We start from the raw sequence: 23,883 nt of genomic DNA, 5'->3' as shown, positions 1-23,883 counted from the left end.
TGATGCTGCAAAACTGCAGAGCCTCTCACCCAAACGGCTTGGAAACACACGCCTGTGCTGACTATCTTGAACATATACCAGGAACACCAGGCACCAACGCAAGATAAATGAATGATGCAACTCAGCACAGACAAGGATGGTGCTGCATTGCTTTAAGCGCAATGGTCTTTTGCTTCTATGCAACTATTTATGATAGATATCGGAATATTCTTGGATGAATTCCATTCCACTGACACACACACAAAAAAGGTTGAAACAATCAGAATCAGAATCATCTGTATTGGTAGTATGGAGTATGGAGAACACACAATTAAGTTGTCTGTACGCTGCACTTGTATCATCATAAACAAGGATATGACAAATAATTATGAAAGGACATTCCGTAATGTAATGAAAGTTAACCCTTGAGTGATGAAATTTGACATGACATTTTATGAACATCTAAGTAAAAAAATACAATATAATAAAATGTAATTAATTCCAACAACTTTGTAAGACTCATTCACTACCATTGCCGAATTCATTCGGGAATTGAAAAGCATGATGTGGAGCGGCATTCCCGAATTTATTTGGGTTTTGTTTTTTTGAGGGGGTGCCGATCAAACGCTGGTCAGACATTTGGCGATGTTTTGTACTCCCACGAGGGGGCATCATTTGCCTTTGGTACAGCCGCCCCCACTTGCACCTTAGATAACTCCAGACCCATATAACGTAGGAATTAACTATTTTTTTCTGATGAAAGAAAATAGTCTAAGGTTTCTTACACTGCATTGAATGTTTATGTAGTTCTAAAACTTAATATTATGTGGGTCCTGCAACTTGAGTGAAAATGACAACAACCCTAGCACTGGAGTGGACACATTTTTGCACATGTCTGGCAGTGAATGAGTTAGTATATACTGTTGTGCTCACAACTACAGTAAAGTCTCGTTATATCGATATTCAAGGGAGTCCGAAAAAATATCGATATAACCGGGACTATCGATATATCCGACCCTGTTTGCATGTAATTTTCTCAGTGCGTGCATAGAAATAGTATCGATATAACCGGGACTATCGATATATCCAATATCGATATAACGAGACTTTACTGTACATCATCAAAGTCTAAAACTTGCCCTCCCATCCATTCCACATCCAAAAACACAGTGTGTGCACATCTCAAATCTGTTAGGGTTGCGGTAACTACAGGGGGATAGGTCGAGACGCCAGATCGGGTGAGAACTACTGAGAGGTGGCAGTCACACTCCACTACCACCCAGCGGGGTGTCGATTGCATCACTTTTATGTTTCTACCTATTCTACTTTTAGCCTCTGGAAACTGGGCGGTACACTGGAGACAGAGAGGGTGGGTGCTCTGATGAAAACAAAAGCTTCGCGTCACTTTGCAGGGGTCATCCGCCTGCCGCTAAGGGAAGGGTGTGAAGGGAAAGTGGTGAGCTATTTTAATTAGCGTGCCCAGAGGACCAAGAACATCCAAAAATGTCACCTTGGCATCCTGGATGATGACATGTTGGAGCATTGTTATTTCGTAATAAGGGCAACTGTTGAAAGGAGTACAAAACACAAGACCCATGCAGGTGCGTGTTGCCAGGCATAAACCCATGTTTATAACAAGACTGACCTTCAAAAAACAGCACTGACGGAGGTCTCCAAGGCTATTTGAGTCTTTTTTTTTCCTCTCATTCCAAGGCAAGAAAACAGCGAAATTGGCACCCGTAACACAACTGTTAGCACTTAGCTGACAGGTCATTTATGAATAAAGCAAAGCTATTCTCCACGCCTAAATTAATAGAACGCATTGAAAAGTTCACCAGGAAAACAGTCACTTTAAATACACAAATATACACTCGGCGTAAGCGGCATCTGTGAAAGACGGCCACAATAGAGTGACCTTTTAGCATTTGCACAAACAACAATTTGGTAGCAGATGATTTTCTCCTCTTCAAAATCAATTTGGGCTGGGAGGTCTCCGCACACACGCGCACGCATACACACACACACACACACACACACACACACACGCGCACACACACACACACACACACACACACACGCACACGCACACACACACACACACACACACACAGATCACAGAGATGATGTGTACGTGTTACAGTAATGGATTTTTTTCCAATGACTGAATATATTGCAAAAATATTTCCATCTTCTAAAAGGCTCCTTCACAACCACGAACGACAAAAAACAGTAATACAGTGACACCTCAACTTACAAACACCTTATCTTACAAACTTTTCATCTTACAAACGTCAAATTTCAGAAAATTAAACCTTATAATAAGCACTATTTTCATAATACACACCCACCACGGCTGGCGGAGTGATCAAGCACACGACTGAACAGCACCAGAGGTTAAGTTACCAACAGTCCTTATGGACTACCTTATGGAAGGTGACTCTCCTTCCATAAGCCATCAACGACCAACAAAAAGGTAAATAAAATTTTATTTTACAGCACAGTTTATTTCTTTAATTACAGTCCTCATGTAATGTGCCTCTCTTTCCAAACAGCAATTCCCTTTGACCTTCGACCTCCAACACCATTCCATCAAGCCATAAATGACCATCACAAATGTAAATAAAGTGACTTTATGATACAATGCAGTGTATTTCTTTTATTACAATACAATAGCACATTTATTATACATAGAATAATGTATGTTGTGTGTAGTTTTAAGGCTTATTTAGTTGAAAAGTATATTTTATGGAAACCCAGGAACGGATTTTTCCCATTTTAATGGTTTCCTATGGGAAATTTATTTTTGAGATACACACTTTTCGCCTTACACACTCTGTCTGGGAACCAATTAAGTTCGTAAGTTGAGGTCTCACTGTATACAAATAATGAAGCGCTGATTATGGAGTCAACTGGATGCAGCTGCAATTATGGGGCAGTTTCACTTGTACCAGTGAGGCACCTTATTAGCCTCTGCAAACTGCAAACAGCAGCCTCAACTTTCGTTTCTCTAAAATAATTCTGTGAGTATCCTTGTTATACTAGCTTCATAGTCATTTGGAGTTTGCCGATTTGTGAAATGCCACTCGTCAGAGACAGAATTCCCACAATGGTATATTTTACGCCTTCCCGCCTAGATCATAGTGAAAAGTGGTAGATAGTCTCATCTCTATCACCTGTATGTTAGCATATAATTGAGTCCAAGCCGAGCTGCCACGTTTCTAACAGTCCTCCCATGTTGACACTAATACAAGTTACACGTTTGATGGCATCTGACCAGTTTGTGCGGTGCTGGCTTGTTCACACATTCGCAGCACGACGCGTTTGCCTCCTGCTGGCCTGCCAGTGACCCTGCTGGCAAATGATGGAGTGCACAGTATTCCTGAAGGAGGCCTGAGCTTTTATTTAGTGCTTGTAAAGCTGGAGGAAAGGATCTTTGAACTGGCCATTATAAAGGCTAGATTTGAACAGGGAATAAAAGAGGATGCGCAAAGGCAGCATATTGCTTGTCCATCTGCTTCCTGTCCAAGAATCTTTCAAAGCGAGTGTTATTCCTTTGTTGATTAAATTTTCAAGACTGTTTATCACAACATTTTATGTTGCATAAACTTACGATTTATCTTTGCTCCCTATCCTTTTCCAGAAGATCATAGAGCATCCCCTAACCATCTCATTTTAAGGCAGGTGTTTCCACTATGGTGAACATATTACCGTTCATTATTTCTACCGTTACTACATCTCCAGTTTTTAAGATATCGTTTGAATGGGTCTTGAATGTATATGGGTAAATGCGAATTTGGACTTGTGCTGTCAGTGCAGCACCACATTGTGCTGAAACACGTCAGGAGGTAGGAAGCGTTTGCCGGAAGACATGCAGCATTACAAAAGAAGTAGCAGGGAACATCCCCAGCAAGAGTTGTTTGTTCCGACAGAACAGAAAAAAATATATCCCTGGGAGTGACTTGAATGTGACGTTTGCACGTTTTGCTAGTTTTGTGAGACTCTCTATGTTATTTTGTATTGTATGTTAGCATTAAGCTAGTAGGTAAAATGGGATTTGGAGAAATACTATACACATATCATTCAACTTGTTTCTTGTTCAGTTTTGGGGTACCCTTCATCATCAAATGGTAAGTAGTTTTACTTTATTTGAATGTTAATGTGCCGATCACCATTTTATATTTGAGTTACTTGCGGGATGAGTGAACGCTGGCGCGTCTGGCTGCCGCTGCTTATAATAGTAATAATACATTACATATTAAGTGCCTTTAAAAGCTCTCAAGAACACTTTACAGCAGGCGTGTCAAATATACCGCCCGCGCGCCGGAACCGGCCCCCAAGTAGGTTTCATCAGGCCCGCAGGATTTTAAAAGTGGAAAAAAATTCACAAACGGCATGGAATTCATATTTTCATTAAGGTGCTGTTTCGATCAACGTAGAAGAAAAACGGTGTTTTTTTCAACCAAGGTCATTTTTTTCAACTGCGGTTTCGACACGCAACTGGCAAGTGGCAACCTCGCTCATTTCCCAACGTCTGAGCAGTGGTGGGCCGTCAGGGCCAGCAAGGCCTTCTCTGCTGGCCTAACATAATCAGACATCATTATTATAATTATAATAAAAGTCAATTTCATTAAAAAAGTATTTCTTCTAAATCTATATAATTATTCTACATACTGTCTTCTTGATGTTATATTATATCCATTTGGTTATGCTCCTTTCAGTGTTGTAGTTTTAGGTCAGAGTTTTTAATCCAATCAGAATTCAGCTAGTTCGTGTCGCCAGGCTGTATGAAATCTGACCGACGCCTTCAGAATCAACAGTGAGGGCATCTGTGCGCTGTACATGAACGGGCACATGTAGTTGATATACAGTTGCGATAGCCAATCAGATCACGAGTTGGCACAGTAAGGCCAGCTAGAGGGCCTCGCGTTAAACATGACGTACGCGTCCTGTGATTGGATACTCACTTTACCTCAGCCCTCAGCGGAGGCAGCGCTATGCAAATCAACCAAGCTACAACAGATCAGACCCGGAAACTTTAGCAGAAAAACCAAGTATATCTACTCGCTTTTTTAACCCACAATGGCTGAAGGAGAGGACAACTCGCTGTCGCATGTACGTAGGCCTATTCTCAAGGACAAATGAAAAAGATTTGTTTACTTTTATTTTCAACAAATAGTTCTTTTTGTGAACGTCTTGTTGTTTTTCTTATATTAAACTGACATTTTGTAATTTAGCGTAAAATCTTGTTAAAGATTGCATATTCTTGGTGGACTTGGTGAAACTTTGTGGACAAATGATTTTAAATTTCCTTTTATTTTTAAGTGTTTGCAGTATCACGTATAGTGACAAGTTCTAATTGCTGATGCAGATTTATTGATGTGTAATTGCTCTGGAAAATAGCCTGTGTTGTAGACGATTAAGGTAATGCCACGCCCAGTACTGCATACCTGGAGAAAACAAGCACAAGCACATGCAAACTCCGGGCTGTAACCCACGACCCCTTGTACTGTGAGGTTGAGTAGCTAACCACTAGCCCACTGGGCTGCCAAAATCAAGTACAATCGTTTCACATGCACTGATCAGGATTTGAACCACGATTGTTGGGGCCACAATACAAGGTACTATCCAGTACACGATTATGCAGGTAAGTAAATTACAAATAAGTGGTCACACAAATGCACTTGTTGGTCAAAATCATCAACGATTATACTGCCGGCTGCTCAATTCATGTCTCCTTGAAGCAGAGGTGTTCCTCGTGGAACTAATCTTTGCAAATGTTTTTAAGATTTAATTGTGTCTTTAACCATTGAGCTGATATATCGGCCCGCAAAGAGGGTTGATTACAATTGAGTCAGCGATCCGTTTATCTAAGATATGGCATTTTCAAACATGACTTGCAGTATTTATCTGTTGTCACTATGTTATGTCATCCATCTACTTGGTAAAGCAATGGTAGGAGTCACAAGGAGTGGCAGTAATGGGACATCTCCATTTCACTGTGGGAGTGTCGTAACTCTGATGGGACGGGAGGACAAAGCTTTACGGTTTGGTATTATGTCTAACAGTTAAATAATGCTACCATTAAGACATAAATCATGAAGAAAGGTATGACATTGTGAACTACTATCAAACCGAAGGTTAACTAGCCTGCTGTTGCACAGAAGAAGCAATGTAGACATAAATGTGTCACGTGTCATGAATGGTAACACATTTAACTCCATCCATGTCAATAGAATCTGCTTGTAACAGATGCTTGTTCAAAGAGCCATAGCGCTTGCAGCTCAGTGATCCAAAACCGAATTCTGTGCTCGCCCGGGTCACAGTTGCCTTGCTCACCAACAGGCCAAATGTCAAAAGTCTAATTAAAAGATGATGTGGGATTCAGGTGGCACACCCCCATAAATTGGGAATTTTGCCATAAGTGAAAGGCTATTCATAAATATCAAAATAAGAAATAAGGTCAAAGCACAACCTCAGAGGCTCCACTGGTATTTTGTCTAATGTGGTAAATGCCGGCATTTCTATCGTTCAACGTCCGTTGCTTTTGTGATAAAATTGAAATATATTATCTGTTGTGGCATTTGTGGTCCGTCTTTCAAGTCAAAAATAGACGTAGAGTATGCTACATACTACATATGCAGCACACCACTATTACCTAGTAATAGCTCAGCCAGCGCAAACTTTGAATGTGGGTCTCTCCGTTGGATTTCCAAGTACGAAGCAAAATTCAACCGCACTGCAAAACATGGGCATAGAATATACTGCTATGCCATTTGATCAGACTTAGATTTTGTAGCATCTGTGGAAATCATTGTAATGAGTGCTTTGCCGAACCTCAAAGTTGAAAAACATGTACCCATTTCCTCGCCAGGACCTAACTGACACTGCCAGAATATCATGCGAAAACACTTCACAAAATGATGGGGTTGGAAAAATTTGCAAACGTCGGCTGCAGAACACTATCGAAATAAGATGAAACAAGAAGCCCTGGAATAGCAGCAGCTGACGAAACGTCCTTCTCATCATTTTGATGACGTTAGTGCTTCTGCAGAGTTGGGAAAGGATTGGCCAATCCTTTCCCTAAAATCATGTTTAACTGCTTTGGACAACAATTGAATTTCAATAAACTGAACTAGAATTAGCTTCCAATTCTGTATAGCAGATCATCCGTCCAGTATACAGTTTACACAAATGAAATAACTGGTCATAATTTCAGGTAATAATCACATGAAAAAAAGAAAATTACATATAGGGCAGAAATGCCAAGCAATCAATTGAAGAACAGCATTCACATTCAAGGCAAGTGAACATGGCTTCTTGTGCCATGCGAGGTCATATTCTTAAGCAGAGGCTGTTTACCTTCCTTAAATCCTCAAACATGTGATGTGTGTTCTTAGGAATACCCATCCAAATGGCTTCTTGCCTTGTGTGCAATTGAAGAAATACAACACGAGAATCACTTCCACCAGACAACCTTGCTAAATGGGACTACTTCACAAGAAAGATTACTGAGAAACTCCATCTCTGTGCAAAAGCGTCATTAGGTGCCCTTAATATGCACTTTTGCCATTTGGTTTCTAATCAACTCACATCTGTTTGCAACTATTTGACCCATATACATGTGGAACGTTTAGGATCATTTAGACCCTGATCTGGGTACTATTTTGGAAATAACATATGTCATTGAACGTTGCATATTTGCTGGAGTTAGAAAAATTGATTTAGTTTGAAACAATAGTGTCAAAGGACACACAACTTCTAAGATGCTGAACCTCCAGCTGACCTTGACCTATTCCAAACAACCACTTGTGAAGATAATCAAGTGAACTGGAGCCGACAGAGTGAAGACGCAAAGAAAACTTAATAACCAAGTTTTTGTCGCTGGTTTTTCTTGATTTCCCTGTAAAGCCACAATTCGTCAAAAGCAGGGCAACGTGGTGTCCTTCAACAAACCGAAATGAAATCCCCTCTGATAAGCAGCAGAGCATAGCAGTGTGCTGAGATGAGCACAAGATGAGAAAACAAGAATATTGTTATCATTGTAGGATGCAGCATTTTAAAATGGCAACTTTTGTTCTTTGTTTCTGACTCTGAATCGATTGTAACATCAAGAGACAATAGCAAGTAGTTTTCATCAAGCATAACTTGTAACAAACGTGCCAATATACTGACCAAGAAACATCAATTGTTGTTCCATTCCTCCTCCTTGCACAAAATTGCTTTGCTGCACTTTTGCAATTTTAACACATTTAAGATGCTGTCTTCTGTTTGTTTTCCTCTTTTGTCGGGAGAATTTAACTGCCACGGTGGCTTACCATCAGAACATCATCAACTTGCAAATGAAACATAGATTCAATTATGTTTGACTACATTCTGCTCATGTTACCAGGGAAAGGCACAAGAACTAACATATTCAAATGGCTCATATCGGATGTTATCAGCCACTGTGTCTGGTTAGTCAGTATGAGACTTAGAACTGAAGCATATTTTGGCTGCAGACAATCCTGCTGGGCCGGAGCCCTCTCGATGCTATAAACTTTTCAGGAAAGGTTTTATGTTTAGGCAAAGTTCATATTAAACAATTGCTAACGTGCATCCCAAAGTCTGTATTCGTTTCCATGTTTCCGCAACGCTTGATATTCTTCAGTTCGGGCTTTCATGTTTCATTTGTCAAATCATGTCAAAACAAATTTCAATGGTTTCGTTAAATGTGATTACTTTGTAGTACACAAGCTGTGCACAACTGCCAAACGTAAAAGCAGTTTAAGTAAGACCACAAAATGTCAGATGAGTTTCTTGATGAGACTTTTGAGATTTTTTGCAGTATGTTATTGAAAAAAACAACAACAAAAAAAACGTCTGTGTAAGCTGTCAGTCGTAAAGGAGTGGTACATCGATGAAAAGGTTTATTCAGCCGTCATCTGTACTTCTTTGAAGGTGTCGGACGTTTCGCTTCTTATCCAAGATGCTTCTTCAGCGAACTAAAGTCTTACTGGTATATATATATATATATATATATATATATATATATATATATATATATATATATATATATATATATATATATATATATATATATATAGACCGATGCCGAACATATGGTGGTGTGAGGTTCAATTTGGACCGTTCATACAATAGTCTGCTAAGGCAACATAGGATTAGTAATGCTGATGAGGTGCTACCGGAGGAAGTGGGGCAATCAGGACAGTCGTTAGTCAGGACGATAGGAACAATCAGTGGAGCTGCAGGGAGTAGTCCTCTGCTCCCCCCAACCTGAGAGCAGGGACCTATCATAGTAGAGTCCGGCACCGCCATGTCTGAACAGTAGGTATATATATATATATATATATATATATATATATATATATATATATATACAGTAAAGTCTCGTTATATCGATATCGGTTATATCGATAGTACCGCTTATTACGATATTATTTTCGTTTCCCTTGCACATTTCTAGTCTTTTTATGTATAATTAGTACCGTTTAGTACGATACCCGGTTGTTACGATAATCCGGTTATTACGGTGCTCCTTTTCATCCCCCGCCGGCCATTTTTGTTGTTTACATCGATATATCCGTCGCGCCATTGGTCAACTTGGTCACGTGTCTTGTTACGTGAGCCGCCATCGGTCGCGCCATTGGTCGACTTGTTCACATGAGCCGCCATCGGTCGCGCTATAGGTCGACTTGGCCGCGTGACTTTGTCACGTGACACGCCATCGGTCGCGCCATTGGTCAACTTGGTCACGTGTCTTGGTTACGTGTCACGCCATCAGTCGCGCCATTGGTCGACTTGGTCAGGTGACTTGGTTACGTGCCCAGCACTCGTGTAGCAGAGCCATTTTCATTTTCAGACGCTAGCTCGTGTGTAGCAGACGAGATTGAAGTGTTTGTGTTAAAAGGTAAAAATGGGAAGCAGAAGAAGATTGATGACTTTTTTAAATTGTATACATAATACAGTAAGATGTAAGCGTTGCAGTTTCCCTGTTGTGTTATGTACATGCCCACTGTACTGTATATGAATGCAATCGTTTTTTGCAACAATGTTTCTTGTTTTGTCTGCTGAAGCGCGATGATTTTGAAAATTATTAACATTCCATACTGTGTATTAAAGGACAGCCGATGTCACTTTTTATTCAAATGCAAATAAAAATGACATTCCCGCCAAGACGTCTTGCATTGCTTGTGAATCCAAACAATGGCTTCAGATTCGGATAATATGCTTTCTTGTTACACATCCAGTTATGAATATGTTTCAAATACACTGTAGTTCTGAAGATTAAAGCATACATGTTTACAATCATTAAAGAATTATATGTGCCATTTTGAGGCAACATTGGGGGAACAAAAAAGGGAGCTAATGGCCAGCTCCGTTTCTTATATGGCGCTTGGCTGCCCTCTTTTGGCGGCTTTTGTTTAATGCAGTTCGGCGCAGGATCGGATATATCGATAGTCCCGGTTATATCGATATTTTTTCGGACTCCCTTGAGTATCGATATAACGAGACTTTACTGTATATATATATATATATATATATATATATATATATATATATATATATATATATATATATATAGGATAAGGATAGGATAAGGTAGGTTGTAGTTTTAAGGCTTATTTAGTTGAAAAGTATATTTTATGGAAACTCGGGAACGGATTATTCCCATTTTAATGGTTTCCTATGGGAATTTTTTTTTTGAGATACACCCTTTTCACCTTACACACTCTGTCTGGGGACCAATTAAGTTCGTAAGTTGAGGTCTCACTGTATATATATATATATATGTATAGGGCCGATACTACCAGTAAGACTAGTTCGCTGAAGAAGCATCTTGGATAAGAAGCGAAACGTCCGACACTTTCAAAGAAGTACAGATGACGGCTGAAGAAAATTTTTCGTCCAAAAAAACAAAACAAAATTGAACATTACTTTTCTTTGTTGTCTGAGCAAAACAATCTGATGATGCACTATCAGGAATAATAATTGAGACTTTATCCACGTTCTTCATTTGTCGAGCCTTTGCATTGAGTAGGTGTTTGTGATACATACCGTGATCCAAGATGATGAGTTGAGCACTGGATTGAATGTTTCCTGCATCATTTTCAGCCAGACATTGGTAGAACCCTTCATCGGATTTGACGAGGCCCAGAACCTGCAGATTGTGTTCCTTCTATAAAATTCAACAAAATGGGGAAAAGAGGGCAGAAAGTTACGAAAACGACTGAAAAGGCGCCATAGTGTCACCCCCCCCCCCAAAAAAAAAAAAAAAAAAAAAAAAAAAACACACAAAAAAAAAAACAAACACTGACTATCCCACATCTAAATGTAAGTTTATGCCCCAAAGTGCTGTCAAAGATTCGCAAATTAATATATATTTCTTTTATGGTTATACAGAAGTGGGCAAAGGTCTTTCACCGAAATGACATATTCCATGCTAAAATATAATGAATTACATATATCGCTCAACAGAAATAAAAATTAAAGCAGGTTAATTCTATTTTCCAACTCAAAATGGTGACAATTGAAAACAAATAAAATCACTTTATGATGGTATGGATGATCTTGTTTTTAGGGCAGTTGGCCTATTTAATTTATTTGTTATTCAGTGTGTACAGTTCAGTGTGTAAAAATGTTACAGCACAGAAAATGTAGAAAGTTACCACCAAAGAGGAAAAATAATCTTACAATAATTTTGAAGTAGTCGCTTGGAATAACAGCGTCGCCATTCTTCACCCATTTCACGGTGGGGGCTGGTGAACCTGTGACTTCACACTCAAACACGATGTCCATGGACTCATGGGCATAAATGTTGCCGGGACTCTTTGCATATTGGGGGGGGACTGTGGAAGACAGACAGGGCTAAGTGAAAAGAGTGTGCAATTGGAATAGTATGTGATTTTCAATAGATGATACGGCAAAATCTGATTTGGACTGTCTTCTATGATCTTTGGCAGGAAATGAACAAAGCCAACCGATGTCATGCTGCCTCCTCATATGCCAAATTCTCTGTGAAAAGTGATCAGAAAAAATAACTCTCTAATCTAATAGCCCACCTGTGACTTTTCCAGGCAGATGCTACCACACTAAAAATTCTGCTTTCGGTGATGAATGTCCTTTCCTTTTTCCTGACTACACAACGGGTAAACTAACAGAAACCCTGATATCATGGCTGTGTGTCAGCATGAAATGAAAGCTGGTTGGTTGCGATTCACTTGCACTTGCATACATATGTCCCCTGGTTCTGGTAATGAGGAACAGAAAGGAGTTATTTGATCTCCCCCAGCCGAGCAGCAACTCATCAATCAGCAAGGTCACAAGGGGCACGCCCTCAGTGTTAGAATTGGACATGCATGTGAGAAGGGACCCCAAGACTCTGGGTATGGGTGGGCTCGGTGCTTGACTGCATTACCTGATGAGGTAGCGGCCCCACTGACCAATTTTCTCGCATATATCGCTGATATTGGCTAGATTATGTTGGCGTAGGGTGTAATCATTGTCCCTCCAAAATCATTGCAGTCCCCAAAAGTAGCATTTTTGTTCAACCATTAAGGTTGAACTGTCAAAGAGAGCAAGCCATTTTCAACACTTTTGACTGGTCGCTAATTTGTAAATAAAAGTTCCACACATGTAGAAGTTATTTTTACAAATTGCATTGGACTGAACAATAATATAAGTTTAAGAAGTAAGAAATTGATCAAATTGTGACATATGAGATTTTCCAGCAAAAAGGCTTGAGCAAACTCCCCACAGGGATGCCAGAGCTGGGACTGTACCCGTACATGTGCATTGTGAGGTCAGCATGATAGCCAATAATTTACAATTTTGAAAAACACGGAACATTTTATTTCTACTCCATGATTATGTGCTACATTGTATGAAAGAGGCACTCTACATAGCAGTAGCCTCCATGTGTACAATAATACATATTGATTTATATAGCGCTTTAATAACAGGTGAAGCTGGAACAAAGCACCTAACATGGACAGCAATCATATATAGGAAATGAAGCAGCCACAAAAATAGTAGAAAGCACGAGGGTGTGAAACCAAGATCAAGTCGCAATCATGCTGAGTCAAGTGCCAAAGAGTCGATTTTTTTGACTTTTGGTGCAATACAACTGCAAAAACAATCCCACATAAGGGAAGAGCCGATGGGGGGGTGGGGGGGGGGGGTGCGCAACAAAAGGTAAAATGACATGATGTGCTATCCCAAGTCCATTTCCTGACCTTCAAAAGCAACAGCTCCATCTCGTCTGAATTTTTATATTAGTATGTTCAGTGTGGAACAAAGGTAGCAGAACAAACAGACATTTAAGATGGAAGTAATATGAGGCGTAACCAAGCAAACGTGGGTGGCATTACCTGATGACTAGCTACACGTTGCAGTTGGAAATAGGCATCATCCTGTTCTATAAACATCTATGAATGTGCGTGTGTGTATATGTGTGCATGTGTGTGTTTGAGAATGAGTACCAGGCTTCCTCACGGCGATGTGTGTGACCTGCAAATAATGTCTTTCACAGTGTGGTGTCCCTTGGGGGTTTATTTCTCGACCGAGTGAGTGAGCATTTATACCAAGGGTACGTCAAGTTACAGGCATCTGTTTGAAAGGCTGGAACTCAGTTTTAGAAAAAAACTTAAACCGTATTTTGTAAATAGATGCAATATCCTCAAAAGAAAGATGTGTGCTGCGAGTTGAGGCGGCTTGTGGCAGCTGAGCCATCTGTAAAAATGAATAATATTAAATTGCATCTGGATATTGGTGGTACTGTTTGTATCTGCAAAGCTGTTTGTGTGCGGGAAATTTTTGGTTATGTATTTGCATAACACACTTGTGTGTGGCGTTTGTACAGCGATTTATTTAAGTATGGAAACAGATTTCGTGCATCCATGCTGTAACAATCTGTAAAACCACTAAATGTGCATATGTTTTTGCATGAATGGGAACCCCCTAGTGAGACTTGCCAATGCCAGGTTTTATTGGGGGCCGGTACCCTGTAGCTTTCTTTATCTTTCTCCATTTTGTTTTTCCACTCTGTCTCCCATTTTCCTGCCACTTAATCTCACTATAACCCCTTGCCTATCTCTCCATCAGCAGGCTCCACCCCCCCCCCCTTCCCTGAGAGCAGATTTGTACCATTTTCTTTTAGGGATGTTTGAAACAGATTGGACCGAGCAAAAGTGTTGTGATCATGCAGTTCAGTTAAATGGTAGCTAAGGACTTTGGCTTATTTCCGATGACCAAAGGCGGGAGAAACATCTGTGCATACAGTGCATGTAAAACATCTGCACACCTCTGCTAAAATATCTGGCTAAGATAAATTACGAATATATTTCAACCATTACGGGGCAATTCGAAATCAACGACAGTAAAGTCTCGTTATATCGATATTCAAGGGAGTCCGAAAAAATATCGATATAACCGGGACTATCGATATAGCCGACCCTGTTTGCATGTAATTTTCTCCGTGCGTGCATAGAAATAGTATCGATATAACCGGGACTATCGATATATCCGATATCGATATAACGAGACTTTACTGTATTTATATACCTGTAATGTAATGCCCTAGTGGACAAACCATTTTATAATTTGTGATGTCGCTGTTTGCGGAAACACAAACATATTCAACCAGACACATTCCATTTTGGGGGCATTGATGCCATAGTCTCTTCACACTACTGAAATTGGGAGTTCCAAACCGGTCTTTGGGCCTGTTGTGTTTGGTTCGCATGGTCTGTGTGTGTGTGTGTGTGTGTGTGTGTGTGTGTGTGTGTGTGTGTGTGTGTGTGTGTCTGTGTGTGTGTGTGTGTGCGTGCATGTGTGTGTGCCCAAGGGACCAGTTCAAGTTCAACCCACCCACTCGTCTGAAGTTATGTTATGATACGCCCCACCCAATCTGTGACCCTAAATTGGATAAGCAGTATAGAAGTTGCATGCAATTGGCTATCAACCAGTTCAGGATGTGCCCCGCAGACTGATCGATGACACCTAGGATGGGATCCAGAATATATTGCAATCCTCGTGAGGATGAATGGGTTAGAGCAGCTCACACCCCTGAGGGGATTAAGAATTCTTCCTAGCGGGTGGGAGGATCCCCTTGGTGAAATTTAAATTTTTCAGGGATAATGGTCGAGTAACCGAAAAAGGTGAACAATTTATGAAATCAATTGTGTTTATTGCCTATAGGGATAATTCCAATTACCAGAAGTGTTCTAGCTGTAAAGTAGACCAATAATTATTATAATAACTATTTAGTATAATTAATATGTAATAATTGTTATTAATTGATTATTTTTATTTCATGTGGTTTTCATTTATTTTTTTACGTAATAAAGTTAAGTACTGTTAAACGAATAACAATACGGTACACAATAAAAGAATTAAAAATAATGGTTTTGTTCCTTCAGCTTTATGATGATAATATCAATATTGCTTTTCATCAATTCTGGAAGGGGGCGCGAGAACTGGTTCGTGAATTGAATGGGGTGCGAACATGGAAAAAGGTTAAGAACCTCTGGGTTAGAAGATGGATGGATGGATGGATGGATGGATGGATGGATGAATGGATGGAGGGATAAAGTATAGGAGATGCATGTGTAAGTAAACATTCAAATTTACGTGAAAAGAGAGTTAGCTCGATACTACAGTACCACCATTTGATATGGCTCTAAATAACCCCAAATAAATATGCACTAGTAGGGTTTCCTTGAGAGATTGACGGTTTTGTGTTAATTAGTGATGGGAAAACAAAGCTTCATGAACCACTTTTGATGTTTTTTTACTCCCTCAGATGGTGCTCTCGGTTTAAATATTTCAGCAAAGATTGCCATCTACAGGAGTCAAAAACTATCACAAGTGCTTCATGAAGCTTCACTAGCCCATCATTAGTGCTAATTTCCACAATGGCTAAAGCTCCAGTTCCAGTGTGAGAGCCCCAAAGCAGCTCACTGTCACTGACTGTATTGAGCCCGATATACAGTAACGTTTGTTTGAACATGATTAATTCTCAACAGCCACATGAAGTTAAAAGAGGGTGTGCAATGTGCACACAACACGATCCCTGCTGTGTTGTCGGGGTTAAACATCACATTAATTGTGGAAAAAAGTTTTGAAATTATTTCTCATAATCATTTTATTTGACGTCACAAATAAACTTGCATTGAAACATAGGTGGAAGACTATATATCCACTGTATTGATGGAAAGCCTTTTGAAATCTAATATCACAAGTGTGACCCTGCTAAGAGGGTGATGTAAAGCGCTTTGGAAATATGGTCAATACTGCAGCATATGCAGGCACATCAACAGTCCACGCAAGGCCACAAAGTAGGTGCTCAAGTGTAACTGGCGGGGTATATTGTCATTGGTTGCCATGACAATGAAAATATAATGTATTTGGTCTTGTTGTTCAGTAAAGGTGTTTAACGTTTCTATGCAAACCTTTACACGTGTGTTTTTCTTAAAATCATCTTCAATACTTTATTTATTTTTTTGTCATTAGCACTTCCGCTTCCGTGTCATGTGTTTCGATAAACGACAGTAAGGCGAGACAGACGGAACGAGACTAATGCTAGAGAGAGACAGAAGCAGCGTAACTGCGAGAGAGAGAACAACAGTCTAAAGTCTACGTCCAAGTTGATCTACTTTCGGTTAATAAGGTGCACACGGTACGTTATTAATTTGATTATTGACTATATGCCTTGTCGAACTCATTGTAATGTTGTCGTTTTAATGTCCTTTAGTTTTCACGGTGTTCCAAGTGTTTCACAATAAACGTTGCGACATCAGTACGAAGCGTCATCCTTGACCGGGGTAGATACATCAAGTGCTCTTATATGCTTTTCCACAAATGGTTCCTCAAAGCGAGTGCTACCCCAGATCAAATTGTCAAGAAAACCATTCAACCTGGCTCTGAAAAATAAATGGTTGCCTTGAGAAAAACGAAAAAGTAGCTTGTTTTTGTTCTTTGACTGAGCAGCAAAGCAATGTTTGGATTAGCAGGCCTCAGAGGCTTCGTAGGTTGCAGTCCTGGTAATGAAGAGATGAAGCAGATATATTCTGGCTACTGCAGGGCCAACAGATGGAAGAAGTCAGTTGTTCCTGCTGTGACAGTCTTCTTGAATTACCCTTTATGAATATTTCATTGTATTTATTGTTCAGTGTCTTATGTTATGTCTGCTTATTGCTTTGTTTATCAATTATTTATTGGTGAATTTTGACGTCTGGCTCATCGCGGATAAAGAAGGCCTTTACACTTTTTGTAAAGGAATATATACACCACAAGAACAGAATATTTTCAGTGAAGCCATTAAAACACAAACTATGGTATGACCACTAACTAAAAGTGTATGGCAAGGGCAAATGAATAAAGTAACATAAAATTAAGAACTACAAAGAGGGAAAAAAATAAACAAAATATTATCAGTACAATGCAAGTACAATATTTTCTAGGAATGCAATATCGCAATTAATCAAAACTACGATTAGGCTCAGTGATAACGAAATTGACAGAATCAAGTAAATAGTTTAAACAACGGTGGCTTCAATTATCACCAAAATGATAGGGATTCACATGTTTCTCTAAATGATAGGCATTCACATGTCTTTCTAAAGCGTGAAGCCTTGCTTTGGTGAAATTTAGTCATCTTTTTTGTTTTTGGGGGGGTGGGGGATATAATCCTTACATTTGAATTGTTATTATAGTTTACCAATACCTTTGAAGCAATTATATGCAAACATTGGCTATTTATGGTCCAGGCTGGTCCCAAATCCCACGCAAATAATACAGCTCAGTTTACAGCTCAGTAATTCAACAAGTTGTGCGTGAAATGGACTGGTCCATCTTCTGATCACATTGCTTATCGTTTATAGTTGTTTTTCCAACTCTCTAATCACCGCCAAAGTGGGGTCAGGGGGTGAGTTGGTTTGGTGTTTTATTGGGTGTCAAAATGAAAGTGTTCTCTGCAACTCTTGTGTGACAGTGACAAATACCACCTACATGGATGGCCCTGGTGAGTCGCAGATATTGTTTTATCTGAAAAGAATGGAAGAGGGGACTCCAAACAAGCCAGTCAGTGGATGACAATCAGACAAAAACACCTCCCTGCTGGTAATGATAAGACCCACTGAGGATATGGAAAAGGCGTGTCTGTCGGGCTAGTTTTTCATCTGATTTGTTGGCTTTCAAAAGCTCTGTGGAAAGGTTTTGCTCTGTTTAATTTCTGTAAGATAATCACTTTTTCCAAAATACCAGTCTGAAGAGCGCTCCTCATTGTAAAGGAAAAGGGTATATTTTGACACCAAATGGGCAGGACTAAAATATATATCTTTAATATGTTCCTGTATTTTTTGGGGGGCGGGGGCGTTTCACAGATCATAAATCAGTAAGTTTAAAAGAAATGATGCAAAAATGCAAAAATCCATGTATAATTGAAATTATTTTGAAATGCACTGGGTGGGAGAAAAAAAAATAATCCCTGGGATTCCTCTAAAAACCGTGGCAAACATTCAATGTGCAGAAAAGAAAAGATAACACAATTGCCAAGCCAGTTTCCAGTTGCTCATATAAAATAGAAATGTGTTTTCTTGAGCAGCCTACAGCGAAGATGACGGATCTAATTCCAAACATATCAACAAAAAACGGCAGCAAGTTACCATTGGAAAAATAATTTGGATGAATTTCATTTACAACCACAGTTATTTCTTAGGGGAACTTGATCGATGATTCAGGGAGCAAATCAATGCCACAATCTTCTTTCGTCGTTAATTTGGTCTGGGGTGAAAAAAAGCTATTTCTCTGTGTGGAAAATGACTGTTTTAACGTTATGTAACGATGAATACCTTTCATATATATCGGAGATCAATTTCTACACGCATGTTAGATCAGGTCATGGGTCAGGTTTTTGACATGAGGGATTTCAAGAAATTGAAGTGGCAGATCTGAAGGCTCAAAGGCAGCCAAGTCATATGTCCTCCTGCTACCTGATCCAATTTTCCATTAGTGTCTCTTTTAATCGCAGCGTCTGACAGGAAATGATGAAAGGGTGTTGAAGAGCAGAGGAAAGGGATTTGTGAGTAAAGGGATGGAGTCCTCGCATGATGTGGGTTTGTGGAAAATGGGGTGACATTGCGAGACAGCCTCAGGGTGTTTCCCGATTCATATTTAGTGCTTCGCACCAAACCGGTGACTTGCTTTGGAGAATAAAATTCTTTCACCGATTATCCCCCTTCTCCAGCCAACATCAAAAAGCAACTGTTTCTTCACTGATCTGCAAACGGAATTATCATCATTGTCCAAAATAAAAACTGAAACAGATTAGGTGACAAGCATCCTCATGTGATAATTGGCTTATGCTCTCAAGCAAATTACTGTGTATACTTTTTACACATTGGCCATAGCAGTAAACACAACCGCATAATGCGATGAGACAATGATATTACACAAAACCTTGATCTGTGGAGAGACAACAAAGTCTATTTGGATTGAAATGGCTAAAAAGGGATGCATTTAAAGTTTAATCCTATGCTTGAAGTTTGTATGTAGCAATGTCCTTCCGACGTGATACTAAAAGAAGGTTCTGACAATGTCATCTTCATTACCATCTCGTACTCCTGAATAACAGTGTGACCTGGAATATGGAAAGTCAAGTGACTTTAAGCTTGTTGAGGGTACCTTGCACGGTGAGTTGAGCCAGAGCTTCAATTGTTGCATTGGCGTTTTCAGCCACACAAGTGTAGATGCCAGCATCGTCCTCTGTGAGATTGGAAATCTGAAGGCTGCCACCTCCGAGCACTTCCCTCCGGCCTTCACTGGAGAAAAGCAATAAAGGAGTGAGCAATTCAACAAAGTAAAGACTGCCCAAAGTTGCTTTTCTCATAGTATTGATGGGTGACGAAATCATAGGGTGCCCAGCGTACAATCACAGTTTTTTTTCCACATCTAACAATTTAAATCAAAACGAACTACCGTTTTTATTCCCTGAAGCGTATTGTTAGAGAATGTTTTAGCCTGCTACACTCCCCGCTGGGCCATGGTCTACACCCTTCCTCTCATCTTCCCACTATCAAGCGCAACAAATGTAATTGCCGCTTCCCAAACCACATTGGAAATTTTCTTTCAAACATAAAATATTTACGCACATTGAGCTGTGACAGCTTTCAACACGTGACATTTACCAATACAATCAAGAAATGTTTTGGTGTGGATTCATGTGTTTCAGTGTAACACTGCACGGTAGTAGTATGTGCATTGATGATCCATTACCTCAAACAACATTTTCTTTCATCAGCTGCTAATTCACTGAAATGGCACAAATCACCAAGTGCCACACAGTTGAATGTCAAGAACATTTTCTTTCATTCACTATCGAGATGCATGCTGCCTCAATAAAACACAGACCAAAGTAAAAATGCTTTGCCCAGCGTCATATTTAGTGATTATCCTTGAGATTTTGTACGGCCAAATTAACTGCTGCAAAGGCTCCCTGAAAGCTGTATAACAAGCCACGCTTTTCATTCGACAAACGTCACTGAGTAGTCTCTCATTGTATTCTCAAATATTTACACCAGCTCTCGAAATACACTCACACGGCTTCCTGGTGAACCCCTGACCCTCCACGGCACCTACCTAGATTTCTCAAAATAAACGAAAGGGGCTGTGGCTGAGCTCAGGATTGATTCAACCACCAACCACCGCAGCAAAAGTTAGATTGGGTGCGGGGTGGAGTAAAATACAAATCAATAGCTTCCATCCAGAACAGTACTTTCAGGGAAAGAGAATCAGAACAAAAGGAAACGGTAGGTAAACAGGGATATTATCCAAATGCTGTGACAGAACATTGAATGTACAGTAGCTGAAGGATGCAGGGTCTGAATGAGAGAAACACGTGTGCAGTGAAGTGTTGCACCTTCTTTTTTTTCTTTCAGCAGCTACAAGGAAGGCCACCACTGCAACTCTTTTTTTTCTTTCTGTTCTCCCTGAGTGGGTAGCAGTCTGTACGAGTACTCAACACACTGTGACCATCTTGACAGATCAAGATTGCAACAATAGTTTCAAAGTGCAACACTGGCAGTGCCCATTCAGCATGTTAGATACAAACAATTGACTTATGACTACTTTCACCATACGATGATATCCGATATCAGAGCTGCATAAACTTCTGCTCAAACAAAAGTAGGTCAATCCAGAGTTTGGTGATCACAGACACATTTTAATCCACACAATGACAATAATATTCAGAGAGATATTCATTTGACATTGTTGTTTGGAGTCTGGATAAAATTGACTGTGGTGTGAAGGAGTAGAGTCAATCTAGAATCTGTTATTCTCTCAGAAATATACACCCTTGTCAATAAGTACATTTATACAACACAGGTGTTCGTTTAAAAAGGGCTATGGCAGTTCCCTAAAACTTTGGAAAAGGGGTGACTTTACTGCGACTGTTGACTGAGTTGTCCTAAACACAAACTGGTGACAAGGCCAGGACATCACATGATGTCCAACGCAGCCCATCACAATGACAAAACTGTCATTGTGATGGGTTGCTGGGTGAGGAGGGGCCATGTTTTTGGAGAACAAGGGTTGTAGAAAAAAAACTGTCATTTAAAAAAAAAGAAGCTCAAGTAAAACCAAGAGTTTTTGTGTAGTTCCTTTCTGTTTTTTTTGTTTTGTTTTTGCATTCTTCAGAAGTAAATTTCAAACAGTGACGTGCAGTCAGGGGAGGCAGGTCAGGCCGCGCCTCACCTGTCATCATGGAAATGTCAAATGAAAAATAAATTAAACAGTTATATATATTTAGGGATTTGTAACTTCACCAGTTTTTGATTTTTTTTCAAAGTCGATGAATTTTCACATTTACCGTTCAAATACTAAATAGAGACAAGCAGGCACCAGCCGGCTGAGCCTCACCATGGATTGCGCAATGACTATGCTAACTGTGCTGGCTTGCTCTGCAGTGAGACCGCAATGCTATCCCTCTGCATATCGCTATTAAAGTGTTCAAACACTTTTAGTATATAAACTACATTTCTACAGTTTAGCTCAGACATGGGCAAACTACGGCCCACGGGCCACATACGGCCCGTTAGGCTTTTTAATCCGGCCCGCCGAACTTGCCCAAATTATAGTAAAAACAGTGTCTGAAATTCATGACAAAAAGTTAGCAGACAACAGGGCAGGTAAGTGAAAAGTTGCCTGCCCCATTTTTCACAACTTCAACAACAATGAAACAACAAATCACATTAAAAACATTGTCACAAAGTAAAGTTTTTTTAAAATCAAGAATGTACCTACTACAAATGCTACCGTGCTTAATTTACGGTAAATGTACATGGCTGTAGATTTTGCTGCGGTAGTCGATTGTCATTGTGGTGCACAATGCAACGTGCCACTAAGCCCCTTTCATAAGTCTCACGTCCACTTTACAGTCACGGTTTAATGTAAATTTACGTTTTTTAGCGTCACATATGTTGTTAGCTTCTTTTGAATCTTTCTTCTGGGCTGAGGTTCTGTGCATCTATTTTGGAAAATGATATGCAATTGCACGACTTTATAACGGTTGCGAAAGTCCGTAAGAGAGAAGCAGGCTTCTGATTGGCTGCCGTGCCGAGTATGCAAATTTCAACTGCAGGTAGCCTACGTCTGTGTGCTCGGCGACGGTACACGTGTACTGTTTGCGCATGAAGGCGAGAGCGTCAGTGGAGAGTTTGTTGAGCGCGCGGTCAGGACAAACCATCTATGATTTGGCGGAATTTAACACAAGTAGGTATTATTGAGCTTGAATATTTCGTTGTGTAATATGTTTTAAATGTTGAAAGTGATTCCATTTTTCAATAAATATTGATTTCTTTAACTTTGCCCCTTTAATGAAAACTTATTAAAAACAGACGCAATCTTGATAAATCACAGTGCATATGTTATTTTAATCTATTTCCATTTCCTCCTCCAAGTATCTGCGAAATAGTATGTAAACGCCATATTCCTTGAGACGAATTTATTAACTAATCAGGGATATTTTTCACATTTGAAAGACAGTTAATAAATTGGGTTGTAGTGTTCTGTGTACTGTGCTATGAGGTTTGTACACGCGACATTTAAAGGACAACCGGCACCATATTTTTTGTTTCCCACTGACATCAGAAAAACATTTTATAGCATCTAAAATACCCAAATCAGGCAGGCTGATATTTTTAGTTAAATGAAAAACACCAATAAAAATGACTTCAAAATGAATCCGGAAATGGCCAGTTTCAGAAGGTCCCACCCCCTTGTTCGTGACGTCACGCCAAGACGTCTTGCCTTGCTCGAGAATCAAAACAATGGCTTCAGATTCGGAGAAGATGTTTTCTTGTTACTCATCCAGTTATGAATATGATTCAAATATTTCTGAAGAGGAAAGCATAAATGTTTGCAATTGATTCAAGGAGTCCTCCCATATCAATTCGAGCCGTCAATGACGGCAATGTAGCACCCAGAAAATGCAGAAGATTGCGCCCAAGCTCCGTTGGAAATGGGCTGATTTGTCAGCTGGGAATTTGTGTCAGCGAATATCAAATAGTTGTCTTGGTGCAACACACAACGATTGACCATGGCGTTATTTATGTGTTTTCCTTCTAATTTCGCCACCAACACGGATCAACACGAAGTTTTCAGACCAAACAAAGTACCCAAAATGCATTGTGTGTCGCTTTCTCGGTCAGGGGCGGTCCAAACGTGACGTCACATGAGGATCGTCATCAACTCGAAAACAAGACTTCATGAATATTCAGCGCAAGTCTTAAAACGTAAACTATAGCTATATGCTGTGGAATCTTTGTAAAATATGCTCAGTCGAAGTCATTTGAAGTGATATTATAAATTATGGACATAACTTGTCCGGTGGCGTCGGTTGTCCTTTAA

The 23,883-nt window shown here is 39.8% G+C and overlaps 1 protein-coding gene across 14 annotated transcripts in view; it reads right to left on the bottom strand.

Moving 5' to 3' along the window:
* neo1a (neogenin 1a) overlaps positions 1 to 23,883 on the bottom strand; it is a 175,679-nt gene that overhangs the window by 37,810 nt on the left and 113,986 nt on the right. For all 14 annotated transcript variants that reach the window (XM_088992117.1, XM_088992123.1, XM_088992120.1 and 11 more), the window contains exons 5-7: positions 19,660 to 19,796; positions 11,671 to 11,825; positions 11,035 to 11,155 (exon numbers count right to left, since the gene is read on the bottom strand). In XM_088992117.1, coding sequence (XP_088848243.1) covers positions 11,035 to 11,155; positions 11,671 to 11,825; positions 19,660 to 19,796 — 413 coding nt within the window. The remainder of the gene's footprint in view (positions 1 to 11,034; positions 11,156 to 11,670; positions 11,826 to 19,659; positions 19,797 to 23,883) is intronic.

Source organism: Hippocampus bargibanti, linkage group LG03 (assembly GCF_051943395.1).
Source record: "Hippocampus bargibanti isolate YZ-2025 linkage group LG03, ASM5194339v1, whole genome shotgun sequence".
NCBI lineage: Eukaryota > Metazoa > Chordata > Actinopteri > Syngnathiformes > Syngnathidae > Hippocampus > Hippocampus bargibanti.
This window is presented reverse-complemented; position numbering and strand designations above follow the sequence as displayed.